At 43.4% G+C, this 20530-nt stretch overlaps 1 protein-coding gene across 5 annotated transcripts in view; it reads right to left on the reverse strand.

Moving 5' to 3' along the window:
- Positions 1–20530, reverse strand: part of LOC147101770 (protein crumbs homolog 1-like) — a 173121-nt gene that overhangs the window by 38666 nt on the left and 113925 nt on the right. For 4 of the 5 annotated variants that reach the window (XM_085965684.1, XM_085965681.1, XM_085965682.1 and 1 more), the window contains exon 7: positions 4254–5189. The exons of the other annotated variant lie outside the window; for it this stretch is intronic. In XM_085965684.1, the coding sequence (XP_085821810.1) occupies positions 4254–5189 (936 nt within the window). The remainder of the gene's footprint in view (positions 1–4253; positions 5190–20530) is intronic. 5 annotated transcript variants of the gene reach the window in all.

A 20530-nucleotide genomic window follows, 5' to 3' on the forward strand; every position in this document is an offset into this window, starting at 1 on the left:
CCCCTCTCCCCCCTTCCTCCCTCCCCTCTCCCCCTCCCTCCCTCCCCCCTCGCTCTCCCACCCCCTCCCTCCCTCTCTCCCACCCCCCTCCTCCCTCTCCCCCACCCCCCTCTCCCACCCCCCCTCCCTCGCTCTCTCCCACCCCCCTCCTCGCTCTCTCCCACCCCCTCCGTCCCCCTCTCCCACCCCCCTCTCCCCACCCCCCTCTCTCCCACACCCCCTCTCCCTCGCTCTCTCCCACCCCCTCCCTCGCTCTGTTCCACCCCCCCTCCCTCGCTCTCTCCCACCCCCTCCCTCGCTCTCTCCCACCCCCTCCCTCGCTCTCTCCCAACCCCCTCCCTCGCGCTCTCTCCCACCCCCTCCCTCGCTCTCACCCACCCCCCTCGCTCTCACCCACCCCCCCTCGCTCTCTCCCACCCCCTCGCTCTCTCCCACCCCCCTCCCTCCCCCTCTCCCACCCGCCACCCCCCCCTTCCCCCTCCCCTCTCCCAACCCCTCCCTCCCCCTCTCCCAACCCCCTCCCACCCCCCTCCCTCCCACACCCTTCCTCCTATCTCCCACCCCCCTCCCTCTCTCCCCCTCCCTCCCTCCCACACCCTCCTTCCCACTCCCTCTCTCTCCCCCCTTCTCTCCCTCCCTCTCTCCCCCCCCTCTCTCTCTCTCTCTCTCCCCCCTCCCTCCTTCTCCTCTCTCTCTCTCTCTCGCCCTCCCTCCCACCTTCTCTCCTCTCCCTCCCCACCTTCTCCCTTCTCCCTCCCCTCCCCCCCTTCTCCCTCCCCCTCCCCCCCTTCTCCCTCCCCCTTCTCCCTCCGTTCTCCCCCCCTCCCTCCCCCCTTCTTCCCCCTCCCTCCCTCCCCCCTTCTTCCCCCTCCCCCCTTCTCCCCCTCCCTCCCCCCTTCTTCCCCCTCCTCCCCCCTTCTTCCCCCCTCCCTCCCCCCCTTCTCACCCCCCTCCCTCCCTTCTTCCCCCCTCCCTCCCCCCTTCTTCCCCCCTCCCTCCCCCCTTCTTCCCCCTCCCTCCCACCTTCTTCCCCCTCCCTCCTCCTCCCCCTCCTCCCCTCTCCCTCCCTTCTCCCTCACCCCCCTTTCTCTCTCTCCTTCTCCCCCTCTCCCCTTCCCCCCTTTTCCCCCTCCCTTCTCCCCTTCCCCCTCCCCCCTTTCTCCCCTTCCCCCTCCCCCCCTCCCCCCCTTCCCCCTCCCCCCTTCTCCCTCCCCCCCTCCCCCCTTCTCCCTCCCCCCCTCCCCCCTTCTCCCTCCCCCCTTCTCCCTCCCCCCTTCTCCTTCTCCCCTTCCCCCTTCTCCCCTCTCTCTTTCTCCCCTCTCCCTCCCCCCTTCTCCCCTCTCCCCTCCCCTCCCCCCTTCTCCCCTCTCCCTCCTTTCTCCCCTCCCCCTCCCTCTCTCTCCCTCCCTCTAGACAGAAACCGCCACTGCTGTTCGCGCTGTAGCACTGACGACTGCAACCTCTTTTATTGTGATTAGTCCAAAATGACTAAATACAGTTTCTTATATTTTGCCACTGAAATGTCAGGATGCTTTAGATGATTTCAAATGCTCTCCCTCAGGAACAAAAGTGCAAAGAACTTCCTGAATTGCCCGATGGAGCCGACGTGGTGAATATGTTGTGATTGATTTCTATGGTGATGGTAAATGGTTATCATTAATTGCCCAGTATAGACGGTTGCCTGCCATTAGCATGGGCGCTATAAGTGGTGGGGACTGTAATGTAAAAGTGCCTTTTTAACTGCATTTTATATTAATTACCCGAGTGTTTTTTCACCAAAGATTAGCCAGCCCTCCCCCAGTTAAATGTTCAGAGGTACCAGGTCCAGACCTGTACCGGCCAGTCACACCACTCCAGTCTGAAAAGTTGCCTTAATATCTACAAACTAAATCCCGATGGAGAATCTAAAGTGGAAGTATAATAACGTCTTCGGTATCGCACTCGGGAGTAGAATAATCCTACATTAGTACACACTTTACCCTGTTCTTTGATCATATTTTTTGAAGAGAGATTGGGTGAATCTTGTGCACATTGTTTGGAATGGAAGTCTGCATTAAGCACTGCCATGTAAACAGAGGTTCTATTTACCTTTCCTCAATAATCTGCCCAAACAACAACCTTAAAATAGCATTATCTACTGCACCAGTGTGAAATAGAAACATAGACATAGAAACATAGAAGATAGGAGCAGGAGTAGGCCATTCAGCCCCTCGAGCCTGCTCCGCCATTCAATGAGATCATGGCTGATCATCCAAATTCAGTACCCTGTCCCTGCTTTCTCCCCATACCCCTTGATCCCTTTAGCCTTAAGAAATATATCTAACTCTTTCTTGAATATATTTAATGAATTGGCCGCTACTGCCTTCTGCGGTAGAGAATTCCACAGGTTCACCACTCTCTGGGTGAAGAAATTCCTCCTCATCTCTGTCCTAAATGGCCTACCCCTTATCCTTAGACTGTGACCCCTGGTTCTGGACTCCCCCGCCATCGGGAACATCCTTCCTGCATCTAGTCTGTCTAGTCCTGTTAGACACTCCAGCTACCATAATGGTACTTTTGAGTGAAACTTCCAATTTATACTAAATTGTTAGCAATTATGAGCTGCGCACTACCCAAACTCTCGTCCTCCAGAACCCTCGGAACCGGTTGGGAGCCTTCATCCAGTTAATGAATATGCTACGCAATTCTGGAATTTTTTGTTCTTACTGAAAATTTTTTATTTGGGGAATAGTTCTCCCTAAACAACTTATCTGCTCTCTTTTAAAAAAAAATTATGATATTGTTACTGTTCCTCCCCAGAAACCTATAGAGATTAAGGGTGCCATGAGAATACTTGAAAAGGACATAGCAGCAGATGCACAGCATCCTGGAGCTGATTTCCGTCTCGGACGTACATTGGGCAGGTGGCGGGTGGGGCATATGTTGTGCTGTGCCCGCCCCCTGACGTCGATGGGAGGCCCGATCCACTTTCATGACTGGACCTCATTTAAATTCAGGTGGTGAGCTGCCAGTGCAAATCGTGCTGCTTGTAGGGTGCTCGCTGTTTTGAGTGTGTGGGAAATATGACCGGGTAGAGACTGAAGTGGGCCTGCAGCAGCACCTTAAGGGGTAGGGCGTCAATGGAGCAGCACATTAAAGTGGCAGGGAAAAATGTAGAGAGCACATCAAGGAGCAAGGAATTGAACTTAAGGGAGCCTCTAAAACTTAAGAGTCTCAAAAATAATGAAGCAGAAAGTCATTGCCAGACTTGCTTCTGGTTTATCCCGACTGCATAATCCCTTTAAGTAGCGCTGCAAATAGCCGCCTTCCGATCTGTAATGCCCACGGTTTTGTGGACGGGTTGAGGAAAAAGTCAGGACAATGCTGATTGGCATGAAGATGGCGTTTGTGCCCTGATAATGTCATAGATCCCTCATTTTAATATATTAATTATGCCCCATTGGCTTTGGGCAGGAGTGGTCATTGTACAAATTTAGGCCCACCCATAACTCGCAATGGGCAGAACTCCCGAGCAGTCAGCAACTTTACTGTGATTTTCATCCCACTACAAAACACAGGGCAGTAGGGAGACGGAAAGTGTACCTTTTTAATATGTTTCATTTCAAAATGTTTCACTTTTGTGCTTAGAAATATATCTGATACCTTCATTTTCAAATCCATATCTAAATTCTAAGTATCTGATAAAAGGCATGGTGTGATATACAAGATTAGGCATATCCTTAAGAGGTCTAGAAGCTGCCCTCTAGTATGATTTTAGTCTTGTGGACTAAATTGTTTAGAGTGAAGTGATCATTTTACTTTTATTAAAGAACCTCCCTCACTGTGCTAGGCTAATGAGTAGTAATTTAATCATTTATGTGGTCCTTAGAAAGTGGAAATCAAAATCATGTTGATACATAGGTTCTGTGACAGTTGCAGTCTAACTTAAAAAATTGGGAGGAAAACTTGTTAACCTTTGTATTTATCAATAAAGTAATGAATGTATTCTTGTGCAAAATGGCTTTTTATTTGCACCCATGAGCCTGACCTGACTTTCTCCTCATCCTCAACACTCGTGAATTGTCTACCAATTCCAGCAGTTTTTCACAGTGGAGCATGTTGGGGTTAGGGCAAGAATTGACCAAACTCATCACAACCATGACAGTTGAGTTGGCTTCACCTGGTCATAAATGCAACTCTGATCTCAATTGTTTCCCAATATCTCTCCTTAAAAAAAACACAATAAAATAAAATTAATGTTCCAATATGCTTACCGTGAAGGCACAAGGGACCTGCATATGGCCGGAAACAATCGCACTTATAGTTCGTCCACAGATCCACACACTTCCCATTACTGTTACATGGGTTCTGACGGCACCAGTTTGTCCTTTCACAGCCAAGTGTAAAACTCCATGCCATATTTTCTGAAATTGTTTGTGGCAATATAAGACTCTTATCAATTTCCAAATCCTGAAAGCAACCAGTAAAATGATCCTGAATTGAAAGGTACGTTCCTGGGTAGCCACCAATGTGCGTTGTCCTAAATGAATCCAGTGAAGGAAGGGTAGCCGCACTAATGTGCTTCGAGTCTGAGCAAGTGTCGTTTGGACAACTAGGATGAGATAAGTTTACCAGGAGGTCTTTCCCCAGAAGAACCGTTAACTGATGCCACTCACCATCATTAACTTGATGAATGAATGTAATGCTAATTATCTGACCATTTATCACAGCTATGGACATTAGCTGGCCGCTATAAAGTTGAATATGTATGTATTCATCGAGTAGATCTCCTCGATAGATTAATAGCACATTTGGTATGGTTGTCCTAAAGCGTAGACTGATGCTAATTGGCTCATCATCTGCAGCTCTCCTGCTCTGATTACCATCTGGCATTTGTACAATCACATAGCCGCTGATTAAGGAGAACGTTGTTGAAGTTGAACAAGTAGCATCATAAAAGCCAGGAGGACATTTGCAGATGTAGCTGTGAGTGTTATCCACCAAGTTTGGGATGCACGTTGCTCCATTGTGACAGCTGTGCTCAAGACAGCCAGCCAGTTGAATTGAACAGTTCTTTCCTCCCCACGTGACACCATCTTCATCCATTGGGGGGCAATGGCATGTGTAGTCTGCAATCACATCTTTACAGGTGCCTCCATTTTCACAAGGACTGTTCTCGCATTCATTGATATCAACTTGACATATCACCCCTGAGAGGAAAAAATATCATCTTAAAACAGCTTCCTTGTTCTTTTAAAACAATATATCTTATATTCCTGCTTTTAAGTTCTGAATATAAATTATTATTTTGTAAAATGTCCCTGCCTTAGTGCTGTGGGATTCATCATCACAGTTACATTTTGAAGTGCATCGAGCTTGTTGATTGTTTCTTTCCTTCATTAGGGATAGACTAGTAACAGCTACCTTGTCAAACAGAACTGTTTCACTCTGATTTAGACAAATATGTAGTGAACTCTTGTTTAAAGGACTTCCAAACTTAAAACCAAAACATATTAATAATATATGTACATACCTTTTAATCCTCGATGCTGGTAGCTTGTGGCTTCCTGGGCCAGCTATATTAGTTTTCTGCTTACAAACTAACTGAAACAAACACTGATATTCAAGCTCCTCAACTGACAAGACATGCTTCATTGCTGTAATAACCATGTGGTCCAAAAAAAAATCTTCTGTTTGCCCTTTTCCCACTCTAGTTTCTGTTCCTTTCTCTTACCTCTCCTATTTTTAATTTTCTACCGCATATGTTTGAAATATGTTACTTGCCTATTTTTCCTTCACCTCCAGGGTCCCAGTTTCCATATTGTAGGTGGGAGCCAAGTGAAATTTTTTTTTAACTTTCTTTGGCTGAAATCTAGCTCCAAAGGTCAGTTTTTAGATCATTAAGGCTCAATAGTCTAACTGTTGACATTATATATCTTTGACATAATTTTCTCGCGTTAAATAGTGGAATCCTACCACACAATGAGTTATCTTGTCCGCTGCTCAGGCAGAGTGATCATAGCCTGTAAAAATAACAAGTATTTCAAAATCTTGATGGCACAAGATACTGGAGCTCCAACACAACAGAATGGCAGAAGGTGATGGTGGGGGATTCAGCGATGGTAATGCCGTTGAATGTCAAGGGGAGGTGGTTAGACTCTCGCTTGTTGGAGATAGTCATTGCCTGGCACTTCAGTGGTGCGAATGTCACTTGCCACTTATCGGCCCAAGCCTGAACCTCGTCCAGGTCTTGTTGCATGCGGGGTAATGACGGATGAGTGACTTCAGTTATGTGGAGAGACTGGAGTGGGGAGATGAGAATTTTATGTTTTTACAGCGTGAGTTGTTGTAATCTGTTTGAAAGGGTGGTAGAAGCAGATTCAATAACGTTCAAAAGGGAATTGGATAAATAATTAAAAAGGAAAAACTTGCAGGGCTACGGGGGAAAGAGCAGGGAGCGTGGGACTAATTGGAGAGCTGTTTCAAAGAGCCAGCACAGGCATGATGGGCTGAATGGTCTTCTTCTGTGCTGTATGAATCTCTAATGAGCTGGGATTGTTCTCCTCAGAGCAGAGAAGGTTAAGGGGAGATTTGATAGAGGCGTTCAAAATTGCTTTTCTTTTACCACCTACTCCATGAAGAGAAAAATCACCTTGGCATATTCTTTCTGCACCTCCTACTATTGTAGAAGAGTGGCTGACAGAGTTTTGGGGAAACTACTTGCCCTTTTACCTAGGTTATGGTGCAAGATGAAAGAGGAAAAATTGAAAATGGTTTCTTTTTTACTTTACAGTGCCATATTTCACACAAATTACTGGTGCGCACCCATTGCAGTAGCAAGCTACCAGATTGAATCCGGAGAGAGAGGACCACAATCATACATAAGATTGTACTTTCACATCAGAAAAATCTCAGAAGTGCTGTTACATAAGAACATAAGAAATAGGAGCAGGAGTAGGCCAATCGGCCCCTCGAGCCTGCTCCACCATTCAATAAGATCATGGCTGATCTGATCCTAACCTCAAATCTACTATCACTCTCCATCCCACCCGAACCCATGTGATCTCCCGGGAGAGGCGAAAAACCAGATAAAAAACCCAATGGCCAATTTGGGAGAAAAAATCTGGGAAATTCCTCTCCGACCCATCTAGGCGATTGAAACTCGTCCAGGAGATCACTCTGTCCCTGTATTTCCTACAGTACTTACCTTTTGTAAAAGGTGATCTCCACCCCAGCCAGGAACAGGCCCAATTTACTCTTGAAGGACACCTAGCTGGCAGCCTGTTCGATGTCTCCACTAATCCCTGTGAATAGAACCATCTCCTGAAATCTAACACAGAATTAGAACACAAGAAGTAGGAGCAGGACCAGGCTACCCGGCCCCTGGGCCCGCTCCACTACCCACAGGGCCATGACCATTCCGAACCTAGACTCATGTCCAATTTCCTGCCCGCTCCCCGTAACCCTTAATTCCCTTTACTTCTAGGAAACTGTCTATTTCTGTTTTAAATTTATTTAATGATGTAGCTTCCACAGCTTTCTGGGGCAGCAAATTCCACAAACCTACTACCCTCTGAGTGAAGAAGTTTCTCCTCATCTCAGTTTTGAAAGAGCAGCCCCTTATTGTAAGATTATGCCCCCTAGTTCTAGTTTCACCCATCATTGGGAACATCCTCACCGCATCCACCCGATCAAGCCCCTTCACAATCTTATATGTTTCAATAAGATCGCCTCTCATTCTTCTGAACTCCAATGAGCAGAGTCCCAATCTACTCAACCTCTCCTCATATGTCCACCCCCTCATCCCCGGGATTAACCGAGTGAACCTTCTTTGTACTGACTCGAGAGCAAGTATGTCTTTTCTTAAGTATGGACACCAAAACTGTATGCAGTATTCCAGTTGCGGTCTCACCAATACCTTGTACAACTGCAGCAATACCTCCCTGTTTTTATATTCTATCCCCCTAGCAATAAAAGCCAACATTCCATTGGCCTTCTTGATCACTTGCTGCAACTGCATACTAACTTTTTGAGTTTCGTGCACCAGGACCCCCAGATCCCTTTGTACTACAGTACTTTCCAGTTTCTTGCCATTAAGATAATAACTTGCTCTATGATTTTTCCTGCCAAAGTGCATAACCTCACACTTTCCAGTATTGTATTCCATCTGCCAAATCTCTGCCCACTTACTTAGCCTGTCTATGTCCCTTTGCAGGTTTTTAATGTCCTCCTCACTCACTACTTTCCCTCCCATCTTTGTATCATCTGCAAACTTTGATATGTTACACTCGGTCCCCTCCTCCAAATCGTTAATATAGATTGTAAAGAGTTGGGGACCCAGCACTGACCCCTGCGGAACACCACTAGTTACTGTTGGCAGCCTTGGTTTAGATAGATCCAGGCACTTTTCATATTATGCTCAGGAAAGCATCAGAGCTCTGATAATGTCCAATAGCTGGTAGATATAATAATACTTTAGGGTTGTCTAATTCAACCGCTTCCAAGACACAAACTGTGTTTAATTTTAAGGAAACTATCTGTTGAATTGTTTTTATTTTATTTGACACTTAAAAAAAAATGTATGCACAACTCTCTCCCCCTCCACTGGAATTAAATAAGATTTATGGGTGGATTGTTAAGTCCACATTTATAATAAACAAAAATATCAGCAATCAGAGCATAGTGAGAGGTTCAGTACAAAATCATTACCTGGAGACATTATATGATTCCTCTCTCAATCTTCTGATATTGTACATGTCATTAGATCGACCGACTATCGAAAGAAAACCTTTATGTTGTTTTCAATTGACTTGTTACTCTGTGATCTCAAACTATTTTTTGAACTGTGTTTCTAATGTGGAAAGCCCCTGATGGGCGACCGTCACTTGTGCAATAGCTTCAGCTTGTAAAATGCAACAATTAAAATGTGTCCATCAGGCCAATATATCTTCATCTAAGTGCAAGACTCTTAAACAGCAAAATACCAGCCCTGCCCTCATTTTTGATATTTCTATATTAATCACATTTTAACTTTTAATAACTTATTTTAACTTGCAGGGTGTTTTTTGCGAGTTATATTTCTCTCTTGATTATTTTTGAGTCTAGCACCATGTTTTACATCATTGTTTTTCTTCACTGGAGCATTTTCTTTTGTGATGACCTGCCCAGTCAGCTCGGTTTTAATGCCACCTTGGTAACATTTGCTTTTTGTTTAACGCCAGCAGCCAACCTCAGCAATTACACCCTACACCTCCCTTACACTTCCTGTTTCAAACCCTGTAATTTGGTTTCCAACCAGCACAGATACTGCTCTTGTCCAAGTCAACAACAATATTCTCTGTGACAGTGACTGTAGTCCATTTTTGCTCCTCGTAGCTGGCTGCTGCTTTTGACATTGTTGACCATTGTATCCTCCTCCAAAGTCTCTCCTTGGCTTCGTAGCACTTTCAGCCGTGTAACTGCCTTTTCAAAATCCCTCCTTATCTCTTCCCTGTCTGATTTCAAAATCCTATTAAAGTCTTTACTTTTCAACTGCTCGTTAGCTCCTGCCCTTAAATCAACTCAACTCAACCTGTCCTTCACCCTTCCACTTAGTGTCCATTTCATTCCCCAATCTGTAAAGCACTCTGAGGCGTCTTTCTGACATAGTATAATCTATTTTGTATCCTGTTTCTGTACGTATTGTCTACTCTTCACATTCTGCACCATCACCATTGAAAATCCTGCTAATGCTTTTTTTTTAGAATTAAATAAAAATTATATTGACATTTAACACTGTATTTGTATACAGTTATACAACTTTATGAAGCAAATCAATATATCTAGCTTTTGTTTGGGCTTTTTCCCTTGTTCCTCGCTTAGCTGAGTCCCCTCCACCCCCCCTTAATTTACTCCATTGTTAAATGGTATAGATAAGGTCATTCAAGGTAAGCCAAGGCAAAGAACAGGGGACACCGACTAAAATTGATGTCATCAATTGTCTTCCAGGTGGAGTGGTGAAAATGAAAACCTTTGATTCATTCAAGATCCAGATAAACGATGTGGTGGGGAGATTACATTTATTCTGTTTAGATGGTTGAGCTAACATGGCCAAAAATGTCTCCCATCTATATTCATCTTGTGATCAAAAGAATGGAACAGTTCAGACATGGGCATTGCTACAGGCACACCTTGACCAACTAGTTAGGAATTACACTTAAGTGTTCTGGGCAGAGACCTGTCCTTGGGCCAGTTTTCTCCCGCCTTCCAAAAAATAACCAGATAGACTGATGAAACTTGTCTTCAGGAGAACCTCAAGTAGAATTGTCTGTTGAGAATGGAAGTTGAGCTGTAGGACTTCCTAATGTGGAGTCCATGCTGTAGCATTATGTACTAGATTGTTCCAGCTTCATTATCATTTTTGTTTGAGGGAAAATGAATGTAACAGTCATGACAAATGTCATCTTTCAGACAAAATTCCTTTTAAACAAAATAACAACAGAAAATGCTGGAAAAACTCAACAGGCCAGGCAACATCCGTGGAGAGAGAAATAAAGTCAACGTTTCGGGTCAAAACCCTTCCACGGAACTGAGAGAAAAGGCAGGAAATGAAACAAAAGGCAGTTTGGGGGCTGGGAAATGGGGGAGGGGATGAAAGAAGAGACATTACGAGATATTCAAGGTGAGACGAGATAGTAATAGGACAGGTAAAGAAACAGACAATGGCTCTAGATGAAGTGTGAAATGCGCTGGCAGAGTGAGAGACAGCTGCCATGTGGGAGAGAGAAAAAAGGGAAAGTCACAAACCAAAAGTGTGGATAAAAAATATAAAAATATAATAGGGGCCGAGGTTATGATCTGAAGTTGTTGAACTCGATATTGAGTCGGGAAGGCTGTAAAGTGCCGAATCGGAAGATGAGGTGCTGTTCCTCGAGCTTACGGTGAGCTTCCGTGGAACAATGCAAGAGGCCGCAGACAGTGAGGTCTGAGTGGGAATGGAACGATGAATTGAAATGACAGGAGATCGGGGTCACCCTTACAGACTGAACGGAGGTGTTCCGCAAAGCGGTCACCCAATCTGTGTTTGGTCTCTCCTTTTAAACAACCTATTTTCTCCATATCAATGTAGTCTCACCACTGCTATTCTTACAATTGGTTTTCATTTTGTTTTAAACAATTTTCTTTCTCCCCCTATCCCAAATGTTTGCCTTATTGCAATGTTCCCTTGGTTTTTGAGGAAGGTGAATGCTCTCTGCTGTGGGATTCTTCACATTCATCAGTATGAGTCTGTGATCTCCCAATGGAACACACAGTGAAGCAGGGACAGCTGCTTTAATTTCTTTCCCATCCTTGAACCCCATCCCTGGAGCTACCCAGCTGGCAGCAGTAACTGTTTTTATGTACAATTTTTCAATGATTCGGATGTTGATAACTGTGGAAAGGCCTTAACATAAAATAAAAGTTATTTGGACTTAAAGTGTAGGAATCAGAAAAAATCGTTCAGACCATCCACCTTGCTCTGTTATCCAAACCCTGACTTAGGTCCTGATCTGACCATTTTTCATCTCCTACTCAGACCCTTGTCTAATTTGTATTGAACCAGGAATTGATCCAAGCATTGTGAATGCTTCAAGTGAGCCAACACCACTGATCTGGTAACCATCTGTTCCACAAGTCAACAAACATTAAGCACAAATAAGTTATTTCAACAACAACAACTTGCATTTATATGTCACCTTTAACGTCCCAAGGCGCTTCACAGGAGCGTTAGCAAACAAAATTTGACACCAAGCCACCATAAGGAGATATTAGGGTAGATGAGGTAGGGTTTAAGGAGCGTCTTAAAGGAGGAAAGAGAGGCGGAGAGGTTTAGGGAGGGAATTCCAGAGCTTGGGTACTCGGCAGCTGAAGGCACGGCCGCCAATAGTGGAGCAATTAAAATCAGGGATGCGCAAGAGGCCAGAATCTGAGGAGCGCAGATATCTCGGAGGGTTGCAGGGCTGGAGGAGGTTACAGAGATAGGAAGGGGCGAGGCCACGGAGGGAGTTGAAAACGAGGATGAGAATTTTAAAATCAAGGCGTTGCTCAACCAGGAGCCAGTGATTAATTTACAGCTTCCTTGTGTGATTAGCCAAGTCCTCTGATTCTTGTAATCTAGTTTGCACAAGGTACCTGTTGACATCTAGATTTAATGGCAGCTTGGCTCAGTTGTTGGCACTGTTGCGTCTGAGCCAGAAAGTTGAGAGTTCAAGCCCCATTAAGCTGACAATTCAATGCAGCATTGAGAGTTATATGAACCTTTTTTTTACAGTCAAAACATTACACATTTGCAATTAAAAAAAAAAAAGTTTTCAAAATAAATTGCATTATCCAGTGGGACCCACCAGAACCTATAATTGTATTACAGCCATCAGGCGGCCCTTTAGAGGGGAACCGTACTGTTTGTGGAATAAGCAGAACAGCATTCAGATGATTCCTTTTATTCGGACATTACTGCACATCAATAAACACTCCATGCATCTCGTTCATTCATACTGTAGAAGAGTCTACATCAACATTTTTTTGTTAGGTCAGTTTTATGCTGTGATTTGTACCCCCAGGGATCTGAATGAATGCCTGTGATTGACTTACCATCACAAAAGGTAAAAGTAATCCTTCACCATATTCATCTGAGCTGTGTTTAAACCAAGGTCTTCGACTTCCTCTCTGGCTCAGTGGGTAAGTACACACTGTTACTCAACGGTTGCAGCTAGAACATAAGGACAGGAATAGGCCATTCAGCCCCTCGAGCCCGTTCTGCCATTCAATGAGATCACGACTGATCTTTATCCTAACTCCACCCACCTGCTTTGGCTCCACATCCTTTTGTACCCATGGCTAGCAAAAATCTATCCATCTTAAATTAAAAATGATTAATTGAGCTAGTTTTGAAAACAAGGTTTTTGAGGAAGAGAGTCCCACACTTCTACTACCCTTTGCTCTGATTATAAGGTTATGTCCCATTGTCCTAGACTTCCCCACCAGCAAAAATAGTTTCCATATTCCCAATCAATTCCTTTCCAAATCCTAAAAACGTCAATCAAATCACCTCTTAACCTTCTATATTCCATGGAATACAAGCCTAGTTTATGTAATCTCTCCTCATAATCTAACCCTTGGTGCCCTGGTAACATAGAAACATAGAAGATAGGAGCAGGAGTAGGCCATTCAATGAGATCATGGCTGATCATCCAAACTCAGTACCCTGTCCCTGCCTTCTCCCCATAACATTCTGGTGAATCTGCACTGCACTCCTTCCAAGGCCAGTTTATCCTTTCTAGGTGCGGTGCCCATAACTGTACACGGTACTCCAGATGTGGTCTAACCAGGACTTTGTACAGCTGCAGCAAAAATTCCTCCTTTTTATATTCTAGCCCTCTAGTTATAAAGGCTAAAATTCCATTAGCCTTTTTGATTATCTTTTCTACCTGACTATTACTGGTCAGGTCCCAGGTTCAGTCCCTTGCCCTTTGCTCAGTTTTGTGAGGGTGCACCAATTGGAGTAACAAGAAGCTTAATTTTCCTGGGCTAAAGAGGCAAAAAGTCATCCGCAGTTGCTGTTTGCTATCCAATGTCCCCTGCTGCCAAAGTATGTGAGTGTGGATTTCAGGTGAGGACATAAATAAAAACAGAAAATGCTGGAAATACTCAGCAGGTCAGGCAGCATCTGTGGAGAGAGAAACAGAGGTAACGTTTCAGGTTGATGACCCTTCGTTCTGACCTGCTGAGTATTTCCAGCATTTTCTGTTTTTATTTCAGATTTCCAGCATCTGCAGTATTTTGCTTTTGAGGACATAAATAACATTGGCTCTGATGTCCATCCCTCTCCATGTTTTTAACAGACTGGCTGCTTGTATTATCTAGTCTGGCCACTTGGATAGAGGGCAGAGGGCAGCCAGTATCCCAGATGTGAGTCACGAGAGAAGAGAAAATTGGTATATGTAGTATAATGTAGCAGGTTCGAGAAGTGAAAGGACAATATTTCATTGACTTGTGATTAGGTGGGGCTCTTTATGTAACTTGCCTATTCTCCATTCCCTCCTCCAACAAATGGTTCTTGCGGAGCCCTTTCCTGATTTCCGCCCTCCGAAGCATTTGTATTCGCTACTGGCATTTTCAAACAGTGTAGATTTTATGCTAATTCATTAAAAAAAAAATTGTCCTCTTTGTGTTGGGGTTTTCAGTGGCCTGAGACAAGCATCCATGTGAAAAACTTTAAAAGTATGGATTTAAAACATGGAAATTTTCACACGATCTCTCAATACCATGTTGTGTTTTTGAAAAGAGAGCCAACATTTAACACCGCCAAAGTCCCTCCTCCCTACTGGATGCCCCCTTTCCACAGAACCCTTTCCTATATTAAAAAAGCACAAAAAATAAACTCTGCGATTGGAAAATCAGCCAAATTTTCAAATTGTAAAAGAAATTCAATGTTCACGTGGAATATATGACCAGTCTTTTATACTTTTACCCACATGGAATAGTGTTAGTGCATCTAATGCTGAAAAAGTGGAATGTGGATACAATATAACTTTATACTGAATACTAATTGAGTTTAGACTGTATCCCTTTAAAAACTTTCATATAAGCTTCAATTTTAAAATGGAATCAATCAATACTTCACAGAAAATTCACTGGCTCTCTAGTTAGTGAATTTGCATTTAAAATAAATACAAAGATAATGACTAAACGATTGCGGTCATCTGGCTTATTTTTGAAGATCCAACAAAATAACACGATATTGTTCTAAACGCAAATTGGAAAGAAACAAAATCGAGCTTTTCAGCAAAAGGCTAAACTGCACGTAAAAGTACATTGGATGGATCGGATTTAAAACGTTAAACAAACTAAAACAACAGCACAGTCTCTTTAGTGCACATCTTTCCGGGAACATGGCACTCCATTAAACTGTAACAATAGGTTAAAATTAAGCTCCTGTTTCACAAAAAGGCAGTCTTAAATGTAAAATCAAATAATGATGACACCAGTACCTGTAATGAGAAAAAGTCCATGAAAGAACACCTGAGAAAGGAAAGATTTCATTGTGGTTTTCCTGTCTGCATTTGTGCAAGTGTCCGACTATAACAACACACCGAGTGTGTGTGCACTATCCTGGTGCCAGTCAGGCAAAAGCGATTAGTAATTAAACCAACCAGTATAAAGAGGGCTGCACTTTAATATAAGTTGGTCTCGCTAGTAATCCGCCTCTTTATCCCTTCCCAGCTGGCTCCTGTCGGGACTGACATGAAGAATGCTCGTCTCCTCTCTTTCTAGCATGTTATATATTGCTACAAAGGCCAATCACCATCAATTTAACCTAACATTTCTCTGAACTACAGGGTCTTGCTATACTGAGGAAATAATTTAGAGATCCACGAACGAACTTTAGACTGCTACAGCTATCTAATTTTAGGGTTGCACTTTTCAGTCTTCAATTTTGCAGTGCAAAGGAGTCAACATGCATGGTGTATCACAGAATTAACTGGACACTGGACTCGCTTGTGTTTTACTTTTAATTGGTTTGTTCTGCTCTACATGTTTAGTTTAGTGAGGAGGTGAATAGACTCCACTTGCAGACTAACATGAGTCACAAGAGAAAATGGCCATATATACTCTGCTTGAACTATGGAGCTGTTGCAGTGGACTGTTCTAAGCTGCATCTGTGGAGTGAAGAGAAATATTCATGATGCGTTTCAAAGATTGTTCTGTAATTTCCCTTGTCCATTTGTTTCCAAACCTCTTTGTTTCATAAAATGGCTCGATCCACTGTGCGTGGAGTTTGGTCGCTACCTGATATGTACAACGTCAGCTAGAAAAGCTGCAGCACAACAGTCACTCCCTAAGCAATTTTTAATTGAGCTGTCATGTCTGGCTCCCTTCCCCCTCACCAATTTCTGCCCTACTGTGCTTCAGATCCTGAAAACAGGACCAGTAAAAACAAAGGCATTGCATGGCTAACTACAACTTATGAGCTGTTTCCTTCAAAGTGTGCATAATGAGGCAAATGGCTTCTTTGCAATTTCTACATTCATAAGGCTGAACAAGCAGAAGGAAAAAAATCAGTTCACAGAAACCATAAGCGACATCAGTGTAAACCATAGTTCTGCAAACTGTGGAATGCGTTCTCTGAAATAAGGACTGAATATTTTCATTTTTGCTGTGTTGTTTGCATTTTTGCAACTTTTCTCAAAATGCATAGGGTTCAGTTCCATTATTTGTTCAAATAAATATTATCCCGTAAGTCAGGTTCTTTGTCCTCACTCCCTTTGCAATGTTCAACATTCTAGATTTATTGAAGCCACACAGGAGGTGAATACTTCTCGTGAACAGTGACTGAAAACCCTCTGAAGTGTTAAAGTTTAATGTTTAGAAGGTAAAAGCATTGGAAACTTACGTAGGTGTATTCTGAATCTTCAGTTTTTTATTCCTGCAAAAATATTCAAACACTAAACTCAAATGATTAGCAGTAACTGCAGCAGGCTAGGAATTTCTCTTTAATTATCCTCAATAAATGGAAAATTAAATCTAGACTAGCAGGGCTGAAGGATCCGCAGCACATAATTATATAGACAAAAGATTCATTTTCAAAACTCATAGACGTAAATGACTAAAGACATTTCCTTCCTCTGTAAGCAACAGCAGAGCAGCGTGAAACACTATTACAAATGCAAGGGCTGTAAAACAGAATTTGGGAGAAATCTAATACCCTGGGAAAATATATTTTCATGATACATTGATTCTGTGCGTCAAATGTGCCATAATTTATGCTCAACTAAAGCTTCCCAGCACAATGTACTTCATGAGGTATTATGATATCAGCAATGCTTTGTAATAATCATGATGCAGAGGAACTGGTCTTAATACCATAGTTAAGAATATGCAAAGTGATCTATAAATTCACAAAGAAAATCCTTAGTGTCCATGACTGGCCAGGAACAGCTACTACTGGTCAAGTGAAATCGAGTTGGATGAGAACTTATTTTCTCCTCTCCTCCTCCAGTAGAATTTTAACTCTGGGCGATGGTGTAGAATTGACGACTAATTCGATAGTGCCCATCTTACATCATCGGTCATAGTTAAAATGACCCCACTCGTTTCTACATGGTATGCCATCTTTTGGCCTGGCTAAGATATGGAATTCATCCACGGTCTCCTGTAACCTGAGTTTGCAACCAGTTTGGAGGTTAGGTACTGAAACCAGTTAAGTTACTTGCTCACCTTCCTTGGGGCTTTTTTGAACAAAACTGTCCTGTATTTATCACCATGCAGTGACGATACCATGCTCTCACACAGTACATTGCAAATGATACCATTCTTGCATGCAGTAAATTATAAATGATGTCATGCCTGCATGTAGTGTATTACAAATGTAATTGCTATATTATTGCTTAAAATGTGAGTCACTGAGCCTGAATCTTCACTAGATATTACTATAGTCAGCATGTTGCCCGTTTTCATTTTCCATATATAATGAGATAAATATTTTGAAAGGAAACAAAGCCTCAAAATGTAATATTTATTACTCTTAAGATAAATTGGGGGAAAAACTTTTATTTTGGTATGGTGTATTACTGTTTGCTGAAGACATTTTATGCTGATTCAGGCCCTTATTTTATAGTCATTATCAGCTTCCCTAAATCCATGGACTCAACTGACATGGGTCAGGGGTTAACTTAATCACAATCTGTTCCATCTGAAATTGGTCAGCATGGGGCATTCAGTCAAAGCTTTAAAGTCTGATCAAATTCTGACTCACTAGAGATCTGAGGTCCTACTCTTTGATTTGCTGTGTTCTTCAACTGAAATGTTTCTGGAACTTTTCTGATTGTTCTGTGATGCTAATTTGATGTAATAAGCTGCAACCAGAGGTTTAAACAGTGTGGCCATGGCTGGACTAATTTACACAGCAGAGAAGATTAGCCTCTATTATTTTGCTGTCAGCTCCACTCCCACGCACGTTCATTCAGCCCACTGAATTTATGAGCGGGGTCAGTGTGACTAAACCACCTGCTGCTGTTTACTCAGTTCCACTAAATTCTTTTCAAAAATTGTTTTATAAAACTAAAAAAAATACCCTGTCTTGTGTTTTCTCATTACTAAATTTTGCCTGTCTTCGACTAACTGTAAAAACAATCATGGCTTTCCAAAAGGCAAGTCAGATGTGGATCAAAGGTCAGTAAGCAACCATCCTTTACTGGAATGTAGCACTAGAAATCTCAGTAGTAAGCAACGGAGCTGCTCAATAAAACCCTCAGAAATATTTCATACTGCAAGAAGTATTGGTAACTGGCCATAGCAGGGAATTCTAAAGTTTTACATAATTACAGAGATTGGACATATTAGTCACCATATTGATGCTATTAATCCTCTTCCATTATATGTCTTCTCTTCTTAGGCAGTCCCTCGGAACGGAGGATGACTTGCTTCCTCGTTAAAAATGAGTTCTCAGGTGACCGATGAGTCCAATGCGGGACCTACAGTCTCTGTCACAGGTGGGGCAGACGGTGGTTGAAGGGGCGGGTGGGTGGGGTGTTTGGGTTGACGTGAGCTCCTTGCGCTGCCTGCACTTGGCTTCCGCTTGCTCCCGACGAAGAGACTTTAGGTGTTCGGCGCCTTCCCGGATGCTTCTCCTCCACTTTGTGCGATCTTGGGCCAGGGATTCCCAGGTGTCGGTGGGGATGTTACACTTTTTCAAGGAGGCTTTGAGGATGTCCTTGAAGCGTTTCCTCTGCCCACCTGGGGCTCTCTTGCCGTGCTGGAGCTCCGAGTAGAGTGCTTGTTTTGGGAGTCTCGTATCGGGCATGCGGACAATGTGACCCATCCATCGGAGCTGATTGAGCGTGGTCAAAGCTTCGATGCTGGGGATGTTGGCCTGAGCAAGAACACTGACGTCGGTGCGCCTATCCTGCCAATGGATTTGCAGGATCTTGCGGAGGCAGCATTGGTGGTACCTCTCCAGTGCTTTGAGGTGCCTGCTGTACATGGTCCATGTCTCTGAGGCATCCATTATATGTATAATATGCTACACTGACTGAAAGTTTCTCTAGTCTTTTACATACAGTTCATCGGAAAATTATGGGTACTGGAGCATGATGTGTATTTGTGTTCATTAAGGTGAGTCATGACTGTGCTGCAAATGGAAGATTTATCTGCCCGTTAAAGAGTGAATTTTCCAATTTTTTACTTGACATTATAGGGCATGTTGTAGGAATTACTAGCACATATACTAAAATTGGAACGATACAGAGAAGATTAGCATTGCATGTGATGAGGAGGGCACTGAACTGCTAGTGTAGCTTGAGTTCACATTCAGTCTGAGTGAAAACCCATGGAACCGAGACCAAAGTGAGTTGTTTTCAGTCCCACCAATGCAAATATCTAAAATGCACCCACAGCAGAAATATACCTTCTGCATAAAATCGTGAGGCACTGGGCCCAGCACTACACAGGAAAAAAAAGTTATTTCCTTGCAATACTAGTTTCCGAGCAACAATGATCAAAGAATTTGAAACATGTAATAGTTTTGCAGTTTTAAGCTTCAGTTTCCAATTATACAATAAATAAAAGTGTCTGTTGAAGGCAGTTCAGCAGCCTAGGGTCTTGGTGCATTAATGCACTGCGCTGTGAAGTGATAGGATATGGGTCATCGAAAGAAAGAAAGACTTTAATTTATATAGCGCCTATCACAACCGCTTAACGTCCCAAAGCGTTTTGCAGCCGAAGAAGTACTTTTTGAAGTATAGTCACTGTTGTAATGTAGGAAATGAGGGAAGCACCTGATCTAGGATGGGTGCTTGCCCACAGCAACCTGGTTGCTTGCGTGCGCCTCTTATTGGACAGCTGCAGAGCGATACCTGGGCAGTTGCGTACGTTTCCTCTGAAGCGGAAAGATGAATTGGCAGGGTCTAACTTACAAAAGGGGAGACTTTTTTTAATAACTGAAGTAAACATTAAATCAGATTCTTGCTGTTGATAATTATGCCGAGTTCTGCCAATTGGCGAGCCATCAAGTAAAAGATCAACACTGGGGAGGCGGTGGCGTAGTGGTTATGTCACTAGACTAGTAAGCCAGAGGCTCAGTCAAATGCTCTGAGGATATGGGTTCAAATCCCACCACGGCAGCTGGTGGAATTTAAATTCAATTCAATTTAATTCTGGAATTAAATGTTAGTCTTAGTAATGGCAACCATGATACCATTGTCGATTGTTGCAAAAACCCATCTGGTTCACTAATGTCCTTTAGGGAAGGAAATCTGCCGTCCTTACCTGGTCTGGCCTCCATGTGACTCCAGACCCACAGCAATGTGGTTGACTCTTAATGCCCTCTGAAATGGCCTAGCAAGTCACTCAGTTGTAAACAACCGCTACGAAAAACAATACACCATATGGACTGCAGCGGTTCAAGAAGGCGGCTCACCACCATCTTCTCAAGGGCAATTAGGGATAGGCACTAAATGCAGGCCTAGCCAGCCAGCGACGCCCACATCCCATCAATGAATAAACAAAAAAAAGAATGTAGAAATGGGTAATCCAC

The sequence above is a fragment of the Somniosus microcephalus genome, chromosome 23, assembly GCF_052327205.1.
Source record: "Somniosus microcephalus isolate GS21.2 chromosome 23, FLI_Smic_1.0, whole genome shotgun sequence".
NCBI lineage: Eukaryota > Metazoa > Chordata > Chondrichthyes > Squaliformes > Somniosidae > Somniosus > Somniosus microcephalus.